Source organism: Delphinus delphis, chromosome 10 (assembly GCF_949987515.2).
Source record: "Delphinus delphis chromosome 10, mDelDel1.2, whole genome shotgun sequence".
In the NCBI taxonomy this organism is placed as follows: Eukaryota; Metazoa; Chordata; class Mammalia; order Artiodactyla; family Delphinidae; genus Delphinus; species Delphinus delphis.
In genome coordinates this window covers 66,963,131-66,982,743 of record NC_082692.2, presented here as the reverse complement: position 1 = coordinate 66,982,743, position 19,613 = coordinate 66,963,131, and the positions used below count along the sequence as shown (strand labels likewise).

Here is a 19,613-nt window from a genome sequence, read left to right as displayed (position 1 = left end):
ATTTGTCTTTCCCTTTCTGACTTACTTCACTCTGTATGACAGACTCTAGGTCCATCCACCTCATTACAAATAGCTCAATTTCATTTCTTTTTATGGCTGAGTAATATTCCATTGTATATATGTGCCACATCTTTTTTTAAGTATTTATTTATTATTACATCTTTATTGAAGTATAATTGCTTTACAATGGTGTGTTCGTTTCTGCTTTATAACAAAGTGAATCAGTTATACATATACATATGTTCCCATATCTCTTCCCTCTTGTGTCTCCCTCCCTCCCACCCTCCCTATCCCACCCCTCCAGGCGGTCACAAAGCCCCCAGCTGATCTCCCTGTGCTATGCGGCTGCTTCCCACTAGCTATCTATTTTACCTTTGGTAGCGTATATATATCCATGCCACTCTCTCACTTTGTCACAGCTTACCCTTCCCCCTCCCCATATCCTCAAGTCCATTCTCTAGTAGGTCTGTGTCTTTATTCCTGTCTTACCTCTAGGTTCTTCATGACATTTTTCTTTTCTTAAATTCCATATATATGTGTTACCATACGGTATTTGTCTTTCCCTTTCTGACTTACTTCACTCTGTATGACAGACTCTAGGTCCATCCACCTCATTACAAATAGCTCAATTTCATTTCTTTTTATGGCTGAGTAATATTCCATTGTATATATGTGCCACATCTTTTTTTAAGTATTTATTTATTATTACATCTTTATTGAAGTATAATTGCTTTACAATGGTGTGTTAGTTTCTGCTTTATAACAAAGTGAATCAGTTATACATATACATATGTTCCCATATCTCTTCCCTCTTGCGTCTCCCTCCCTCCCACCCTCCCTATCCCACCCCTCCAGGCGGTCACAAAGCACCGAGCTGATCTCCCTGTGCTATGCGGCTGCTTCCCACTAGCTATCTACCTTACGTTTTGTAGTGTATATAGGTCCATGCCTCTCTCTCGCTTTGTCACAGCTTACCCTTCCCCCTCCCCATATCCTCAAGTCCGTTCTCTAGTAGGTCTGTGTCTTTATTCCTGTCTTACCCCTATTCGTGACATTTTTTTTCTTAAATTCCATATATATGTGTTAGCATACGGTATCTGTCTTTCTCTTTCTGACTTACTTCACTCTGTATCACAGACTCTAGGTCTATCCACCTCATTACAAATAGCTCAATTTTGTTTCTTTTTATGGTTGAGTAATATTCCATTGTATATATGTGCCACATCTTCTTTATCCACTCATCCGATGATGGACACTTAGGTTGTTTCCATCTCCGGGCTATTGTAAGTAGAGCTGCAATGAACATTTTGGTACATGACTCTTTCTGAATCATGGTTTTCTCAGGGTATATGCCCAGTAGTGGGATTGCTGGGTCATATGGTGGTTCTATTTGTAGTTTTTTAAGGAACCTCCATAATGTTCTCCATAGTGGCTGTACCAATTCACATTCCCACCAGCAGTGCAAGAGTGTTCCCTTTTCTCCACACCCCCTCCAGCATCTATTCTTTCTAGATTTTTTGATGATGGCCGTTCTGACTGGTGCAAGATGATATCTCATGGTAGTTTTGATTTGCATTTCTCTAATGATTAATGATGTTGAGCATTCTTTCATGTGTTTGTTGGCAGTCTGTATATCTTCTTTGGAGAAATGTCTATTTAGGTCTTCTGCCCATTTTTGGATTGGGTTGTTTGTTTTTTTGTTATTGAGCTGCGTGAGCTGCTTGTAAATTTTGGAGATTAATCCTTTGTCAGTAGCTTCATTTGCAAATATTTTCTCCCATTCTGAGGGTTGTCTTTTGGTCTTGTTTACGGTTTCCTTTGCTGTGCAAAAGCTTTGAAGTTTCATTAGGTCCCATTTGTTTATTTTTGTTTTTATTTCCATTTCTCTAGGAGGTGGGTCAAAAAGGATCTTGCTGTGATTTATGTCATAGAGTGTTCTGCCTATGTTTTCCTCTAAGAGTTTGATAGTTTCTGGCCTTACATTTAGGTCTTTAATCCATTTTGAGCTTATTTTTGTGTATGGTGTTACGGAGTGATCTAATCTCATACTTTTACATGTACCTGTCCAGTTTTCCCAGCACCACTATTGAAGAGGCTGTCCTTTCTCCACTGTACATTCCTGCCTCCTTTATCAAAGATAAGGTGACCATATGTGCGTGGGTTTATCTCTGGGCTTTCTATCCTGTTCCATTGATCTATCTTTCTGTTTTTGTGCCAGTACTATACTGTCTTGATTACTGTAGCTTTGTAGTATAGTCTGAAGTCAGGGAGCCTGATTCCTCCAGCTCCGTTTTTCGTTCTCAAGATTGCTTTGGCTATTTGGGGTCTTTTGTGTTCCATACAAATTGTGAAACTTTTTGTTCTAGTTCTGTGAAAAATACCAGTGGTAGTTTGATAGGGATTGCATTGAATCTGTAGATTGCTTTGGGTAGTAGAGTCATTTTCACAATGTTGATTCTTCCAATCCAATAACATGGTATTTCTCTCCATCTATTTGTATCATCTTTAATTTCTTTCATCAGTGTCTTATAATTTTCTGCATACAGGTCTTTTGTCTCCTTACGTAGGTTTATTTCTAGATATTTTATTCTTTTTGTTGCAATGGTAAATGGGAGTATTTTCTTAATTTCACTTTCAGATTTTTCATCATTAGTGTATAGGAATGCGAGAGATTTCTGTGCATTAATTTTGTATCCTGCTACTTTACCAAATTCATTGATTAGCTCTAGTAGTTTTCTGGTAGCATCTTTAGGATTCTCTATGTATAGAATCACCTGTGAAGCCATCTGGTCCTGGGCTTTTGTTTGTTGGAAGATTTTTAATCACAGTTTAAAATTCAGGGTTTGTGATTGGTCTGTTTATATTTTCTATTTCTTCCTGTTTCAGTCTCGGAAGGTTGTGCTTTTCTAAGAATTAGTCCATTTCTTTCAGGTTGTCAATTTTAATGGCATAGAGTTGCTTGTAGTAATCTCTCATGATCCTTTGTATTTCTGCAGTGTCAGTTGTTACTTCTCCTTTTTTATTTCTAATTCTACTGATTTGAGTCTTCTCCCTTTTTTTCTTGATGAGTCTAGCTAACGGTTTATCAATTTTGTTTATCTTCTCAAAGAACCAGCTTTTAGTTTTATTGATCTTTGCTATCGTTTCCTTCATTTCTTTTTCATTTATTTCTGATCTGATTTTTATGATTTCTTTCCTTCTGCTAACTTTGGGGTTCTTTTGTTCTTCCTTCTCTAATTGCTTTAGGTGCAAGGTTAGGTTGTTTATTCGAGATGTTTCCTGTTTCTTAAGGTAGGATTGTATTGCTATTAACTTCCCTCTTAGAACTGCTTTTGCTGCATCCCATAGGTTTTGGGTCGTCATGTCTCCATTGTCATTTGTTTCTAGGTATTTTTTGATTTCCTCTTTGGTTTCTTCAGTGATCACTTCGTTATTAAGTAGTGTATTGTTTAGCCTCCATGTATTTGTATTTTTTACAGATCTTTTCCTGTAATTGATATCTAGTCTCATAGTGTTGTGGTCGGAAAAGATACTTGATACAATTTCAATTTTCTTAAATTTATCAAGGCTTGATTTGTGTCCCAAGATATGATCTATCCTGGAGAATGTTATATGAGCACTTGAGAAAAATGTGTATTCTGTTGGTTTTGGATGGAATGTCCTATAAATATCAATTAAGTCCATCTTGTTTAATGTATCATTTAAAGCTTGTGTTTCCTTATTTATTTTCATTTTGGATGATCTGTCCATTGGTGAAAGTGGGGTGTTAAAGTCTCCTACTATGAATGTGTTACTGTCAATTTCCCCCTTTATGGCTGTTAGTATTTGCCTTATGTACTGAGGTGCTCCTATGTTGGGTGCATAAATATTTACAATTGTTATCTCTTCTTCTTGGATTGATCCCTTGATCATTATGTAGTGTCCTTCTTTGTGTCTTCTAATAGTCTTTATTTTAAAGTCTATTTTGTCTGATATGAGAATTGCTACTCCAGCTTTCTTTTGGTTTCCATTTGCATGGAGTATCTTTTTCCATCCCCTTATTTTCAGTCTGTATGTGTCTCTAGGTCAGAAGTGGGTCTCTTGTAGACAGCATATATGTGGGTCTTGTTTTTGTGTCCATTCAGCCAGTCTGTGTCTTTTGGTGGGAGCATTTTGTCCACTTACATTTAAGGTAATTATCAATATGTATGTTCCTATTACCATTTTCTTAATTGTTTTGGGTTTGTTATTGTAGGTCTTTTCCTTCTCTTGTGTTTCTTGCCTAGAGAAGTTCCTTTAGCATTTGCTGTAAAGCTGGTTTGGTGGTGCTGAACTCTCTCAGCTTTTGCTTGTCTGTAAAGGTTTTAATTTCTCCATCAAATCTGAATGAGATCCTTGCTGGGTAGAGTAATCTTGGCTGAAGGTTTTTCTCCTTCATCACTTTAAATATGCCCTGCCACTCCTTCTGGCTTGCAGAGTTTCTGCTGAAAGATCAGCTGTTAACCTTATGGGGATTCCCTTGTGTGTTATTTGTTGTTTTTCCCTTGCTGTTTTTAATATGTTTGCTTTGTATTTAATTTTTGACAGTTTGATTAATATGTGTCAGCATATTTCTCTTTGGATTTATCCTGTATGGGACTCTCTGTGCTTCCTGGACTTGATTAACTATTTCCTTTCCCATATTAGGGAAGTTTTCAACTATAATCTCTTCAAATATTTTCTCAGTCCCTTTCTTTTTCTCTTCTTCTTCTGGAACCCCTATAATTCGAATGTTGGTGCATTTGATGTTGTCCCAGAGGTCTCTGAGACTGTACTCGGTTCTTTTCATTCTTTTTTCTTTATTCTGCTCTGCATTGGTTATTTCCACTATTTTATCTTCCAGGTCACTTATCCATTCCTCTGCCTCAGTTATTCTGCTATTGATCCCATCTAGAGTATTTTAAATTTCATTTATTGTGTTGTTCATCATTGCTTGTTTCATCTTTAGTTCTTCTAGGTCCTTGTTAAATGTTTCTTGCATTTTGTCTATTCTATACCCAAGATTTTGGATCATCTTTACTATCATTATTCTGAATTCTTTTTCAGGTAGACTGCCTATTTCCTCTTCATTTGTTAGGTCTGGTGGGTTTTTATCTTGCTCCTTCATCTGCTGTGTGTTTTTCTGTCTTCTCATTTTGCTTATCTTACTGTGTTTGGGGTCTCCTTTTTGCACGCTGCAGGTTCGTAGTTCCCGTTGCTTTTGGTGTCTGTCCCCAGTGGCTAAAGTTGGTTCAGTGGGCTGTGTAGGCTTCCTGGTGGAGGGGACTAGTGCCTGTGTTCTGGTGGATGAAGCTGGATCTTGTCTTTCTGGTGGTTAGGTCCACGTCTGGTGGTGTGTTTTGGGGTGTCTGTGGACTTATTATGATTTTAGGCAGCCTCTCTGCTAATGGGTGGGGTTGTGTTCCTGTCTTGCTAGTTGTTTGGCATAGGGTGTCCCACACTGTAGCTTGCTGGTCATTGAGTGAAGCTGGGTGCTGGTGTTGAGATGGAGATCTCTGGGAGATATTCGCCGTTTGATATTATGTGGGAGGTCTCTTGTGGACCAGTGTCCTGAAGTTGGCTCTCCCACCTCAGAGGCACAGCACTGACTCCTGGCTGCATCACCAAGAGCCTTTCGTCCACACGGCTGATGTAGATTCCTGTAGTTTCTCTCTCTTCCTCTTCTTTTTCTTACCCTTTCAAAAGAGACCAGTGTGTGTGGTGAGTCTGGCCTCCAGCTGCTGGGCCCGACGCTGACGCCCCCGCTTGCACTCCCGCCTCAGAGCAGGGGGGGCTACTCTTTGTTGCGGTGCGCGGGCTTCTCATTGCAGTGGCTTCTCCTGTTGTGGAGCAGAGGCTCTAGGCGTGTGGGCTTCAGTAGTTGTGGCTCACGGGCTCTAGAGCTTAGGCTCAGTAGTTGTGGCTCACGGGCTTAGCTGCTCTGTGGCATGTGGGATCTTCCTGGACCAGGGCTTGAACCTGTGTCCCCTGCCTTGGCAGGTGGATTCTTAATCACTGCACCACCAGGGAAGTCCCAATCTAACTGATTCTGATGCCAAATCCATGTTGAGAAAAAGGGCTTACTTTCCTGGGTCCCCCAAAATTTGATAGTCCCTTGTTCTCCTCTATGGCCTAACTCTGTAGAGGACATTTGGATGAGGCTGTGGCAAGCTAGGCCTTAACTATAGAAACTATTCTTTGGTCTAGAAATTACTATTCCAGGAGAAGGGAAAATGCAGCTGATGAGGGCTGTCAAAGAGGGTAAAATATCTGGAATCACCATTGTTTTTTGAACACGTGCCTTTTTCTTTCTAAGATGCAAAAACCAAGAGAGAGAATAATAAATACTCACGGATGCTCCCAGTCTTAAAAAATCAAATCTAATATTCTGTTGGTCAAAATACAATTTAATGATATAATGTTTACAACTTATTTCAAAACAATAGAAGGTAGAAGGCATGGCTGAGGAGTTTATGGGCAGGACTGACCATGGGCTGATGTCAGGGGTAACTGATAGGATAGGTACATGTATGGTTATTTATTCTATTCTGTCAACTTTTTATGGTATGTTTGAAATCTTACAATAAAAAGTAAAAATTAATTAAAATGCTAGCATAATCTCTTTAATTCTCTCCGGCTGGCTTGAGACAAATACTGTTGCTAAAACCAGAAATGCTGGTAGGATGTTCTTTTGTCGGGAATGTAACAACTCAGCCTTAAAAGGATCACAGACTTTTCTTAATACCTGGTCTGTTTTACTGGTTAAATTTTTCATATATTTAGAAGGCAAAAAATGCCCTGAGTATAAGGGCATTTATCTTAAGTTTCAAAAACTAGTATTAGCTTGTTTGTATAAAGAGTTCTTTTAAAAATGTATAATATTCTGATCAATTGATTAACACAAAATTCATACAAGACTTCAAAAAAGTACAAATGTTCTTTGTTCTTTTAAAAATGTTCTTTTAAAAATGTATAATATTCTGATCAATTGATTAAGACAAAATTCATAAAAGACTTCAAAAAAGTACAAAGCCATACACAGACTTTAAAATTATTCCTTGTTTGGAGACACCATGTTGTGTATTATTGAGTCAATGGAAGCTGTAAAATGAAAGTACAGACAGTGCAATGCTAATAGATTTGACACTTGCAATGATAAAGCCAAGAATGCTCACTGATAGACAAGTTGCCTTCTTGACATTTAATCTCTATCCTACATTCCATTGCCCTTGCTGATCACCAAAAGTACTTCCATTTTCCTCAGCTGAGTTCAGTCCATTGTGCAGAATCCACCTACTGGGCTTTCACCATCAGGAAGTGCCTGGGAGTTTTCTTGAGCTAAAGTCAGGTGGGCAAACACCTGGCTTCTATACACTGCAGAGAAGCCCTATGGAAAACAACTGGGGTCTGGTAGTGTTGCTGTCAGCCTGCTCAGACCATTAGATAGGAAATGTCACAAAAGTACTTGAAAAAGCAATTGAGGAAGGGAGTAAGGAAGGGTCCCCTATTACGGACTCTAGTGAGAGTCTGGGCAAAATCAACAGTTACAGTTAATGGAGAGTATTCACAGTTCCTGTAGATAATCAAGAGAGTAGAGCCAAGAAGACATCAGGCTGGATTTGTGGTAAAGGTTTACAAAGTAAGGGAAGAGAGAGGAAGGGAGAGGAGACCTAAAGGCATGTGGGCAGCAGCACACACTGGGATTGTTTCTGAGAGGGTGCTTTTATCACTGCCCTTTAATTACCAGTTTGCTTTCTAGGAAGAAAAACAAGGCAGAAAATAGGGCTTAAAACTTAAAGGTAGTTTCTAAAAGGTAATAAACCTGATGTGATACCTACTTAAAAAAAAGAAGTTAAGAAAGAAAAATACCTTTATTTCTACTCACCTAATTATATACCTCGAGAAATGGTCTTAGAGGCTTACTGGCAGAAATCAAGGGGAAGTGAGGCCTTCTGCCCAGATTCTTGCTCAGGTAGCATGTGTGAATTGTGTGAAGCCATACCTTAACAATTTCCTCCCCACTGACATGCCGCAGACGCCCTAGGATGTCCATGATCCGGTCTGGAAAGGCCTTCCATTTCAGCAGAGCAAGGAGGTCCACTAGGAAGCAAGCCCAAAAGACAGTGAACCCTGGCTTCGTCATGGACAAGCAAAGCCCAGACTCTCCCTGCCAAGGACAGGTGAGACCTAGAAGGACAGAAATAGCTACGAGCAGTATAACAGCCTCTGGAGTGCTGAGATAAAGGTTAAAGACACATCTGTAAAGTCTGAATGTCACTCAGGAGCTGCTAAAACCATGGAAAATCTCATAGGCTGCTATTGCCGAATGATTTCTTCAATTACATATGAAAAGAATTCCCTCACTGTGGCATGAAAAAGCAATAATTTGTCTCTTTTAACATGTATCAGCAACATGGACCAGCAAGTGAGAACAGTGGAGGGCACCATGCTGCAGGCACCATCACCTACCATTCTGGGTGAGTTTGGTGGAGGAGAGCTGTGTGGAAATGAAGAAAGACTCTTTGGTGCTGCGTTGGAAGATGAGGCTGGAGGGGATGTTAGGGCAGCCGTTATAGTCCTCTTTGCAGCAGGGCAGGCCCAAGTACAGAGCATGGTTGTTAAACGTGCTATTCTCATCACACTATAGGCAAAAGTAGAGAATACAGAATGTTTCTTGAACCATGCCACCTGTAAAAAATCAGGTCCCAGGGAATTTCTGAGTTGATGTTTACTCTCATCTTCCTGAGGCTGGACCTTGGACCTCAGGTCCTCTTAGAAGAGTGCTTTCTAAGCACTTTAAAAGTGCTTTTCATTTCTTTCTCCAGAACGGCTCACATGCCTTTTAAAGAGAACATGGTGGGGCTCGTGGCCTCTACCTGGTATGCAGGCAACCTTGAGTGCCAGCTATGCTGTGACAGCTGACAGAACCCCAATCTCAAATAGCAGGTCGCGGAATGAACAAGCCAAGGCCATAAGAGCACAGAGGGGTTGGTAACAGATTTCCATGACTAGTGGAGTGGGAGGTGGAAAACAAAGGCCCTGCGGGCATTACTTATGGGAGGAAGCTCACTTCATTTAGAAGACAAAAGACTGCCCACAGCTGTCCTGCTGTCTCAACCAGCGCATTACCCTGGATCGTCTGGCCCGCTCAGTGAAAACCACCTAACTGAGAACCATGTGTGAGAGTGGTCTCAGCAGGGTGAGAGACAGCCAGGCTCTGTACCTTGTACACATAGAGCTCGTGGATATCATCTGAGAGGGTGGTGCCGTCATCCCGCATCAGGGGTGAGAATGCAAAGCCAAAGAGTTTCTTTTCCCCTTTGTCCTTTGCTGCAAATCAGAGCCAAGCATTAGTTGTTTTGCCACACACTTTGCTTTTCAACAGCAATTCCCTTTTGGCTTATCACCGATGCTCTTTACTTCTTTGTCCCTTACTTTGTTCATTAATTAGGTAGCAACCTGACGGCAAGAATGATGAGAAATGTACTAGACTGAGTTTCCATTCATATCCCAAGGTACACAGGCAACCTAGACTCAAATAGAAACTAAATTGCTAGTCTTGATAAACCAGGGGCTCTTTAAGAAGGAGTTTAATACATACAAAGGAAACTCCCAAAGAGGAATGACCCTGGCAATTATCCAGCATCCAGGTCAGACACTACAACAGGACAATACCAGATCCCATGTTTCTGAATCACTGTCCAAAGGACAGCCTCTGATGATATCCCATCTCTAAGTACACAACTCCTAATTTTCTTCCCCCAATAGTAAGAACTCTCTTACTTCTGTTCCAGAGAGGAAAGAGTTATATTCATATCCTCAAAGGAATGTGGAGAGAAGTCTCACTCACTGGAACAGTGTCTGAACTCGAAGCGCAGGTGGGAGCCCCGGAACCGATCAATGGGGATGGGCAATTTGATAATTTCTCCCCAGCGAGGACTATTACTGTGGTAGAGGACAAAGGAGTGGTACGAACTCCTATTCGGCTCTCCTGAACCCAAGCTGATGCAATCCTGGAAGAGAGAAGCAAAGTAAGGTGCCATCTTCCTGGAGGGATCCCTTGGATTTCCATGTCACCTAGGACATTTCATTTTCTCCTTTGTGCAGGTCTCATTTTCCCATCAGGCCAAATCTATAGATGACTTAAATTCAGTACTTTTGGAAACAACTGTCTAGATGGTATAAGAAATGAGCAGTCACAATGCTCCTTGTTTTCCTTGGGGCAGAGGTAACCACACTCATTGCTTAATAAACATGAGAAGCTGAGTGGTGCATCTGAATCACTAAGGTAGGCTCTTCATCCTCATTAAGAAAGGAAACAACGAATTCATAGGAGAAGTCAACCGTATATGGCACTTTCCAGATCAGAAAAATAATTAAATAATAAAATTAAATTTTAAAAATTAAATAATTAATTAAATAATAATAAAGTGGAGCTTGTTTTCTAATCTTTGGCCTAATGTTGCACTGGCATTTTAGGTTGCCCATGGCTGACTGTCCTTGGATATAAACAAGGTAGACCAGATTTAACTTGACCCCAGTTCCCAAATATTGATGTGAAAACCCAGTCCCAGGCCCGCCAGGAAGCTGTGGACAATACAATCAGGAGCAGCTCCTTGTCCACACAGGGTGGTGTGAACAGCTGACAGCTCTGCTGACCTCAGCATTATTCGTACAAACAATGAACATGCCTTAGTCCTTGAGGTGGGTTTTTAAAATGACACACAAATCATTGTTTCTACCACCATTTCAACATTACCCTCCATTTCTTTCTAGGTTTGGGAGATGACTCTGACTAACTTTACCTTTTTCCTTCTGTAAAATATGGACGATCACTCCTGGTCTGCCTACCTCATAAGGCTGATGTCAACACACAGAAGCAAGGTTTGTAAAAGAGTGATTTGCCTTCTACCAAGAGACATGAAAATAATGCCTTTTTATTTGCCAGGGACTTGACCATGACTGACTGAGGGAAAAACTGACATAATGACAGTAGAAAAACAGCATTCCAGGTCTTCTCTTTTAATGAAGAGTGACAGAGGATCCTTGTACTGCACTGGCTAGAAATCATCTTTTACGGCCTGAGTCTGCTGTTCCTTGCCACATAACTTGGTAACAGCAAGTGGGTACCTAAGTTCCACCCTTTACTAAAGGGAAAGTATAACTTTCCATATTAGCTCAAGGAACAAAAAGCGTGGGACCTAATAACAGTTACCAAAACTAGGCAGCTCGATGCTAGACAGGTGGCTGAAAAAGTAACATGTAGGACAGAACTAGAGGGAATAGGTCTAAATTAGAACAGGAAGGATTCAGGTCAGACACTAGGAAGAATTTCTAAAAAGGCTGTATGACACTGCAAGTCATCAGAGCATACTGTAGAATTTCCTTGAAGAAAGGCTAAGGCGGAGAAGAATGCATATGGGGTGATTTGAGTTCAGCTCTTCCTAAAGAGGATGGGTCTCTGGACAAAGTCCACAAAAGCACTAAAATTATTACAGGATTAGCCTCCATTCCAAACTGACTGGCAAACTTTACCTTCAAGATTTCTCCATCTGCATAAAGCACATACATGGTCACTTCAATATTCTTCTGTACACTCTTTCCCCCTCTCTCGAAGTCCCCCTTCTCCAGGGTTAGGTACAGGTCATTGCGGATATCACCTGTGGGGAAAGAAATGTCATGTCTTCATGACCACAGAAGCCACTCTGCCCCATGTGCATGGAGGACAAAGCTAGCATCTGGATCCTCCAGGGTTCAGGTGGGTGCTCAGGGCATTCCAAGTTTGGTTAATAACAATGGACATTCTACCAATATCAGTGCAGCAGTACTCAGGTTGGTTAGTCATGTGCTCTCTAAGTCTGAATCTTAAAGGTGTTCACCACAGCTTGTCTAGGGTGGGAAAAGGCAGATTGCAGGTGTCTGCTCAGTCTCTCTCCCCTCCAGGAGAATAGCTGTAATCTAAGTCCCCCAGTCAGGAAAGATTTTAGAATCAACAGGAATAACACTTATTTTAATCATGTCTATGTCTTAACTACTAATCCCTCCTCCTTTCCCTCAAAAAAAAACCAAAAAACAAAAAAATCATTTCTCTTTTTTTTTCTTTGCTTTCTTTTTGCAACCCTCAATCCTTCTGAGTCTGACTAGAGGATAAACTACTACTTCCTTCTGGAGGCTTACCTCCAAATCCCATTCCCTGCTGGAGTGTCAGGCAGAGGTCACTGGACTGTCAGTTTGTCTTCTTTTTGTAGCAAGTGCTCTGGGAGCAGGTGACTCTCCAGGTGCCAAAGGACTGGGGTGACAGTCTGTTGTGCTCTTGTTGCTTCTGCGTGCTCTGACTCTAGCCCATACCTGCTGCTTGAGACTGGGCAGCAGTAGCTCAAACTGCAAGTCTGAAATGACCTAAGTCTCAAATGCCTTTTTTTAGGGGGGAAGGAATTGTCTGTTCATGCATAATAGGAGCTTATTTAGGCTGCTCTAAGCTTCTAAACCCATAAAATGACGAATTTTACTTAACACAAACTAAAGAAGGGCTTTTGACTTTCAAAAAAATAGTAAAGGCTGTGGGAAAAAAAATCTTCAAAGGAATGAAATGACAAAGGAAACCAGGTAAGGCCAAAGTGAAGATGCATTAGGAGCCTGAAGAAATCAACTAAAAGTTAACGGAACAATTAATTAACTTGCAAAGCAAGCCAATTCAGAAGCCAGAAATACTTTCTCCTTCAGTTTTTAGAAAAACTGGCACATCTAAATCTGTTCATTACTTGGAATCACAATGACATAAGTCTTTGTTTTTGGTTAGCAACTGAGCTTTCTGGTTTGGTCAGATACATGATGACTGACAGCTCCTTTTCTGCACTGTCCACCTCTCTAACTGTGGAAGTGTCCGAGTGTCTCTTACATATGAAACAGTGATAGACCAGGACTGGCATATATCTTGGGCTTTGGGGGTCTTCATGACCAGACCTTCTATTATTCAGGTTGCCTTCCTACTGTAGGAGTGCAATCATGGTTATTTGGTCACATAATACTCTCAAAACACTTTGACCCAAGTGGGGAAGAGCAGTCCCTGAGAAACAATTATTCTCTGAAAGCGCAGAGAACTTTCTCTGATGTGTGAAAGCTATTTCCCCAAACAAATAGCCCTGAGGCTACCATGAAGGGAAGAGGAAAATGTGTTCTTGAAAATCACACACAAATGCAACTGCTGGGTAGGTGGGACAGACTTCAGGGTGTCCATCCTTGCAGTCCATATAGACTTTCCTCCTGGGTTGAGTAGAACCTCTCCTTTGAAGTTTGATGAGTTTGACACTTTAATCTTCCTCTTTTGAACATCCCTGCTTGGGCCCTCCTAGCAGGTCACCTATTTTAATAGGTGTGTAGGTAGGGTGGGGAAGACTAGCAGAAGGAGAAGGAAAACTCAAATTCATTACTTTGCTACCGTCAGAACAGAGGCTGAATAAAATCAGCCTTGAAAGTAAAATTCAAAATTAACTGGGAACTTTACTATGGGTTATTGCCATTATAATGGGATAAATCAGAGTTGGTTACACCTTAAATTTTTAACAACTGGAACAGACATCTCAGAGCTTTCTCCTGATAAAAGCTTTTCAGTTACACATTAGATTTTCTATGGAATTTAAGTAATTATTCAATTTCGAGGACGATTTGGCATAAAGTGAATAGTCTAGAGAATTTTAATATCTGAAGAATAGGTGCTTTGTTTAAAATCACCGTGGTATAAGTCAGCACTCTCTGGCAGTTATTCTCAAGATAATTCACGTGACTTTTAAAAGCAGATGTTGGCTACCAGCAATAGTAGTCTAGCTTGTACAAACATATAAATTTCTGTGGCTCTATACAAAAGTTAACCATATTATAATAAGTATGTCCTTAAATGGAACATTTCAAACTTTTCCTAGCAATATATGATATAAAATACTAATAATAAATTGGGTATTGTCTTGGAGATTGACAATGACAGAATTTGGTCTATTTTGGTTTTATAGAGTGAGCTCATAGCTCCTGGGCAGCTCCTCCAGGGTATTTTAAACCAAAATGCCAATTTCAAATGGAAGGACTGAGCTAGACATTCCTACAGTTTTCATTCTTTTAAAATTTTCTATTTAAACAGAATGCTTTGGTGATCGTCTAGCTGAGAAAATTTATAAATACAAGCAACTGTACCTTCTGGGTTACACACTGAAACAGCTTGATTTCATCAGATCTTTGCTCTTTATTTAGAGAACAGACCTGCCTAGACCAAGGTTGTTCTCAGTCAGAATAGGTATCAGGCTGCCTTACGGGTTGCAATTTTGCAAATTATGGCCTCAGTTTTGAAAGCAGCACTTTTTAATAGTTAATGGTGCTGGGGCCTTCTTGTCAAAAGCTCTCTGGAGGATCATTTAAATTGAGCTCTCCACTAATTCTCAAGGAACTAGAAGAAACAAATGTGAAAAGCTCCAGAATGTAATGACCCAGGCCTGCCTTACAGAGAGCTTCCCAGGGTCCCTGCTCTTCAGCTATCCTTATTGTATGTTACATGTTCACAAAGCCTACAAGTGGAATCATGCCTCTGGGTTAAGGTACTGTCTCCAGGAGGCTCATGTAAACTTTAGCACCAATGGCCAAGAAATATTACCAAGAGAGGGATGAGGACAGGCACCTTATCATAAGAATGGGAAAGAGAAGTCCTGAACAGTGGTTTCTGAGGTTAGTCTGAAGACCACTGCCTGGCTGACTGTATTTGAATCACCTAGGGAGCTTGTTAAAATTAGATTTCTAATATTCACCCTTTGAGATTCTAGTGGGTCTTGGGTGGGCTTGTGTACTTGTATTTAAAAAAAAAATCATCAGGTAATTCTGATGCTCTCCAGGGTTTAACATCAGGGGACTATAAAGTGGGGGTCTGCTTGGAAGATACTAGTGAAGTCTGGCTGAGGGTGGGGGACTGGGCACCTGTTAGGCAGCATGGAGGAATGCTGGGACGGGTATGGAAGGGGGAGACTTTTCCACGGGGAGTGGGAGTGCGTATTGTTGAGGGCAGCCCTGACTCCATTTGTTCGGTGTCCTCTGCTTCCTAAGGTTGGCAGAGCCTCTAACAACATCAGCAATGCCTTACATCTCTGAATGCTTAGTGCTCAGTTGACATGCAACAGAGTTTCTTGAATGGGAAGATGAATGAATGAGGTTGTTCTTGTAAGAGGGCTTCAGAATAAATAATCTTTGTCCCTTTCACAGTTTCACACAGCAGCCAGTGACAGCTGTTGGTATAACTGTATGTCAGAGAACTAGGGACTTAAGAGTAGGCAGAGGCTGGCAAACTTTTTCTCTAAGAGGTCAGATAGTAAGTATCTTAGGCTTTGTAGGTCACATAGGTCTCTGTCACATGTTCTTTGTTTTCACAACCCTTTTAAAATGTAAAAAACCATTCTTAGCTGGTAGGTAGTACAAAAACAGGCTGCTGGATTTGGCCTATGGGCTATAGTTTGCTGATACCTGAATTGGAGTGTTCAAGGGTCAAGAGCAGCATCACTATGCTGCAACTACACATCAAAAATCCAGATTCCTAGAAGTCTACAATAAACAGCTGCTGGGAAGGAGCAAGGTAATGAATTTGAGGCCATCTTATTGTGTCAGGGATTGGCGTGAAACATTCTGGGGTCCTTAGAGAGTGATAGGTCTTAGAAGGAAACAGTGCTTTTCAGCTGCCAGTAATCTCAGAGGGCTGAGGAGCACTGTGACAGAGCTGCATCCAGCAGAGAGAAAAGTGTATGCTTCAGTGGCCAGGTCTGATCATCCAAAGACCTGAATCCTAGCATGACTTTGGAGAAACAGCTCACAACGTGTTTGCAGGTCTCTTCTGAAAGCAGTCTCCGTAGAGGTGTCAGAATCTTCAAGGTCCAGCTCAGGTACCAGAGCATCTGTTAGCAAGACAGTCTCTTGCCAGACACTCCAGCCTTACTTGAAGTTTTGGGGCCACATAGTTCTAGCCTGTGTAGAATTCTATGCCAGGAGAAATGGTCCAGGACAGCCTACACAGGTTTGCAGCAGTGTCTTAGTTGTGGTGAGTGGGGACTACTCTTTGTTGTGGTGTGCAGGCTTCTCATTGCGGGTGGCTTCTCTTGTTGTGGCATGAAGCACAGGCTTCAGTAGTTGCAGCTCGCGGGCTTCAGTAGTTGTGGTTCGCAGGCTCTAGAGCGCAGGCTCAGTAGCTGTGGCGCATGGGCTCAGCTGTTCCGTGGCATGTGGGATCTTCCCAGACCAGGGCTCGAACCCGTGTCCCCTGCACTGGCAGGCGGATTCTAAACCACTGTGCCACCAGGGAAGTCCCTGGGCACTAAGACTTGCTTGGATTCTTTATTACATTCATGTTCCTTCTGTATAAGTTACTCACACCACATGTGTGGAGGCTCTAGGTTCAAGGATAACAGTATTAAATACATTATTTAGACCTTGTCTAATTCTAGATAGGATTAGGAAGAGCTTCTGTGGATAGTGCTTTCTTCCCCTTAAGACCATGTAAAACTAGAACTTTCTCCCAGCAGACACAGCAGCCTGCTTGGGATGGTGCCAATCCTGTCTCTTGGCAGAATAGGAGTCTCCTGACAGCATTCATGGAGATGTGGAGATGTTAACTACCATTTAATATGGACACCTTCAGACACATGACCAATGCTTTATGTTGTAGTAATTCTTATTCTGAGGAAGAGACTAAAAAAAGGCTCTCGGGAGGATTTCTTTAGTATCCAGGAAAGACAGCTTCCTTATTCTTCTAACCATGTCTTCAATGTCAACACTGCTGGTTTCTTTTGCTATGAAGTCAGTGATGTTCTCTGCTCTAACAGGATGACAGGAATGGGCATAGTGTGACATCACTATATACGATTATTCCCTTCTTGGATCAGGGATGTGATGATCTTCCAACCTGTCGTGGGACCAGATGTGATTATTCCTAAACCCTCCCTTAGAGATACTGCCAAAGCTTCATTTGACACTCAGACTGACCACAGTCCTATGAATCTACTTCTGGTAAATACTTTCATCACTCTGCTGAGAATAGCTTTTCTTTCAAAAGTCGTGTCTCTTTCAAAAGTCATGAGATGTGTCCAGCAGAGCTGAAAAGAGCATCTTTCTGCCTTTCTGATTCTTTGTAGCTTGGGATAAGCACTACTCATTTTCTTTTCAATGGGAGTAGCTGATCCGTCTCACAAAAATCCTTTCCTGTATCTATTCACCTAGGGCTTTTAAAGGTTTTCTAAACATTCCAACAAGTCCTTAGTTTTCTCTGATCTTAATGAATACCCTAAGTAATACACAGTCTCTAGGCTGGGCTGGTAGCTTCTCCAATGTCTTGTCAGTTATCCCAAAAGGTGAGGCTGATGAAGGATTAATAATGTAAATGACACCCCACCCCAGTATTGCAGCATAACATTCCGTGAAACAAATGAAGATGGAAACAAAGCAGGCAAAAGCAGACAGGACACACAAAAGCAGGAACTTACACCCAACTATCTTCATCTCTGCACCAGAAACAAAGGGGCAAGAATGAGGGGACAGCACAGAGAAAAACAAGAACAATTAAGACAAACAGGAAAAGAGAAAAAAAACCATCACTTGCAGGTTGGTGATGAAGCATGCACGTTTTATCAGGGGTCAAAGCAAAGGACAGAGTGTATTTTTGAGCACAAGGGCAAGAGTCAGGGGGCCCCCTAGAGGGCTGCCATGCCAGCATAGCTGCCTTCTAAAGGGCAAGGTCAGGGCAACCCAGAGACGAGCTTGTGCCAGGTCTGACTCAGGGAAGGGCAAAGTATCCCTAAAGCAGAGTACTCTCTAGGGCATAGTTCTCAAAGGGGGTCCTAAACCAGCAGCATCGCCGTCATTTGAGAGCCTGTGAGGGATACAAATTCTCAGGTCCCACCCCAATCCTACTATCTCAGAAACTCTTGAGTTAGAGGCTTAGCAATCTGTGTTTTTCCAAGCACTGCAGGTGATTCTGATACATACTAAAGTTAGAGAACTACTGCTTTAGGAAAAACTTGGCCATCAGCTAGAACATACTAAATCAAAGGGCAGATTTCTTCTGACAAGAGAGAAGCTCATTTAACTAACATGAAACTTGGCCCATAACGTCCACAGTAAATGATAACCTTAAAAATTCAAGGTTTATAAAACAAGTTAAAATATTTATTTCCCACAGAGGCATGACAGAGCTCTGTATTCCTACTGACTCCAGGGAACAGACTCTCCAGGAAAGCTAACAGTTAGAGAACTACACAGAAGCTGGTGGCACATCTCTGCTGGCTTAGATGTGGTCTGGAGAAGGGTACAGACCATTCTTGAGCAAGTGGTTTTAAATCATTCCTTTCAGTTTACAGTCTTTTGGCAGACAGTTTTCTTTAAAGTTTTATTTTGGCTAATTCTGACAAATGAGACACAGAAAACAATGTTAACTTCAACATTCACCTCATTCACCTGAAACACCTGCCCTGCTCCAATATTTCCTCTCCAGTTTCTTGAAAAAAATCTAAGAGGGCTTCCCTGGTGGCACAGTGGTTGAGAGTCCGCCTGCCGATGTGGGGGACACGGGTTCGTGCCCCGGTCCAGGAGGATCCCACATGCCGCGGAGCGGCTGGGCCCGTGAGCCATGGCCACTGGGCCTGCGCGTCTGGAGCCTGTGCTCCGCAACGGGAGAGGCCACAACGGTGAGAGGCCCGCGTACCGCAAAAAAAAAAAAAAAAAAAAAATCTAAGAAAGGAGTAAAAGTGTGCTACAGAGTTATTAGCTTTCATATGCAACTAAAATGAGTTTGGAGGAAAGGAGGAAATACCCATAGAAATATGGTGACAAACCAACAAAAGTCTGTTAAGTGCTCAGTTTCAAAGTAAGGTTTAAATTCCCGCATCTGTTTATCCTTCTATAATCTTGGATGACGTTTCCTGGGTTGATGTGCCTTCTCTGTGACCTCCCAGAACACCAGCAATGGCAGACTTGCCTCCTACTCACCACCATGGGTCATGAGCACAGCTGGATGGCTGTGTAGTCAGGGCCTCAGCTGTGGCAAAGAGTAGGACATCTCCTGTTCACACCAGTCACATGGTGTATGTGTACACACTCATGGAAAGCAACAGGAGACCATCAGAAAGACCTTTTTTGAAATGGTATGTTAGATACTGGTGTGGTTGTAACTTGTCTAAATGCTGAAACTCAGAGCTGTAAGCTCTGTCAGTATGCTTTGACAAGGACCTATCTGGGCCATCTGACAAAAAGGACCTCTCCAGATTAGTATCTGGTGGTTTCTGCCATATGCTGGTAGTTTCAAAATAAGAATCACAGTATACGAATAATTCTAATTTCCCCAGTTACTCTAATTTCTCAGACTTAAGTGTTGAAATGCTCACAGTTACTAACATAATTTATTTCATTTCCCATATGACCATGTATCAAGAAGTCGCAACTTCTTGTAACTCGGTCACACCAGGACTGTGAGGTGTGGGATTGCTGCAGCCCAGGTGAAGAGTGGACCAGCTGCAGGTGGAGGGGTGACCTCACTTAGGGACTTCTTGCCACAGACATGGTTTCCCAAGACAGGCTGACCACAATTTAAGATACTGCTGCAC

General features: G+C 41.6%; 1 protein-coding gene across 1 annotated transcript in view; it reads right to left on the bottom strand.

Moving 5' to 3' along the window:
• DOCK3 (dedicator of cytokinesis 3) overlaps window positions 1-19,613 on the bottom strand; it is a 402,555-nt gene that overhangs the window by 78,202 nt on the left and 304,740 nt on the right. The window contains exons 15-19 of the mRNA XM_060022587.1: window positions 11,533-11,657; window positions 9,848-10,010; window positions 9,221-9,327; window positions 8,467-8,638; window positions 8,000-8,097 (exon numbers count right to left, since the gene is read on the bottom strand). Of these exons, the coding sequence (XP_059878570.1) occupies window positions 8,000-8,097; window positions 8,467-8,638; window positions 9,221-9,327; window positions 9,848-10,010; window positions 11,533-11,657 (665 nt within the window). The remainder of the gene's footprint in view (window positions 1-7,999; window positions 8,098-8,466; window positions 8,639-9,220; window positions 9,328-9,847; window positions 10,011-11,532; window positions 11,658-19,613) is intronic.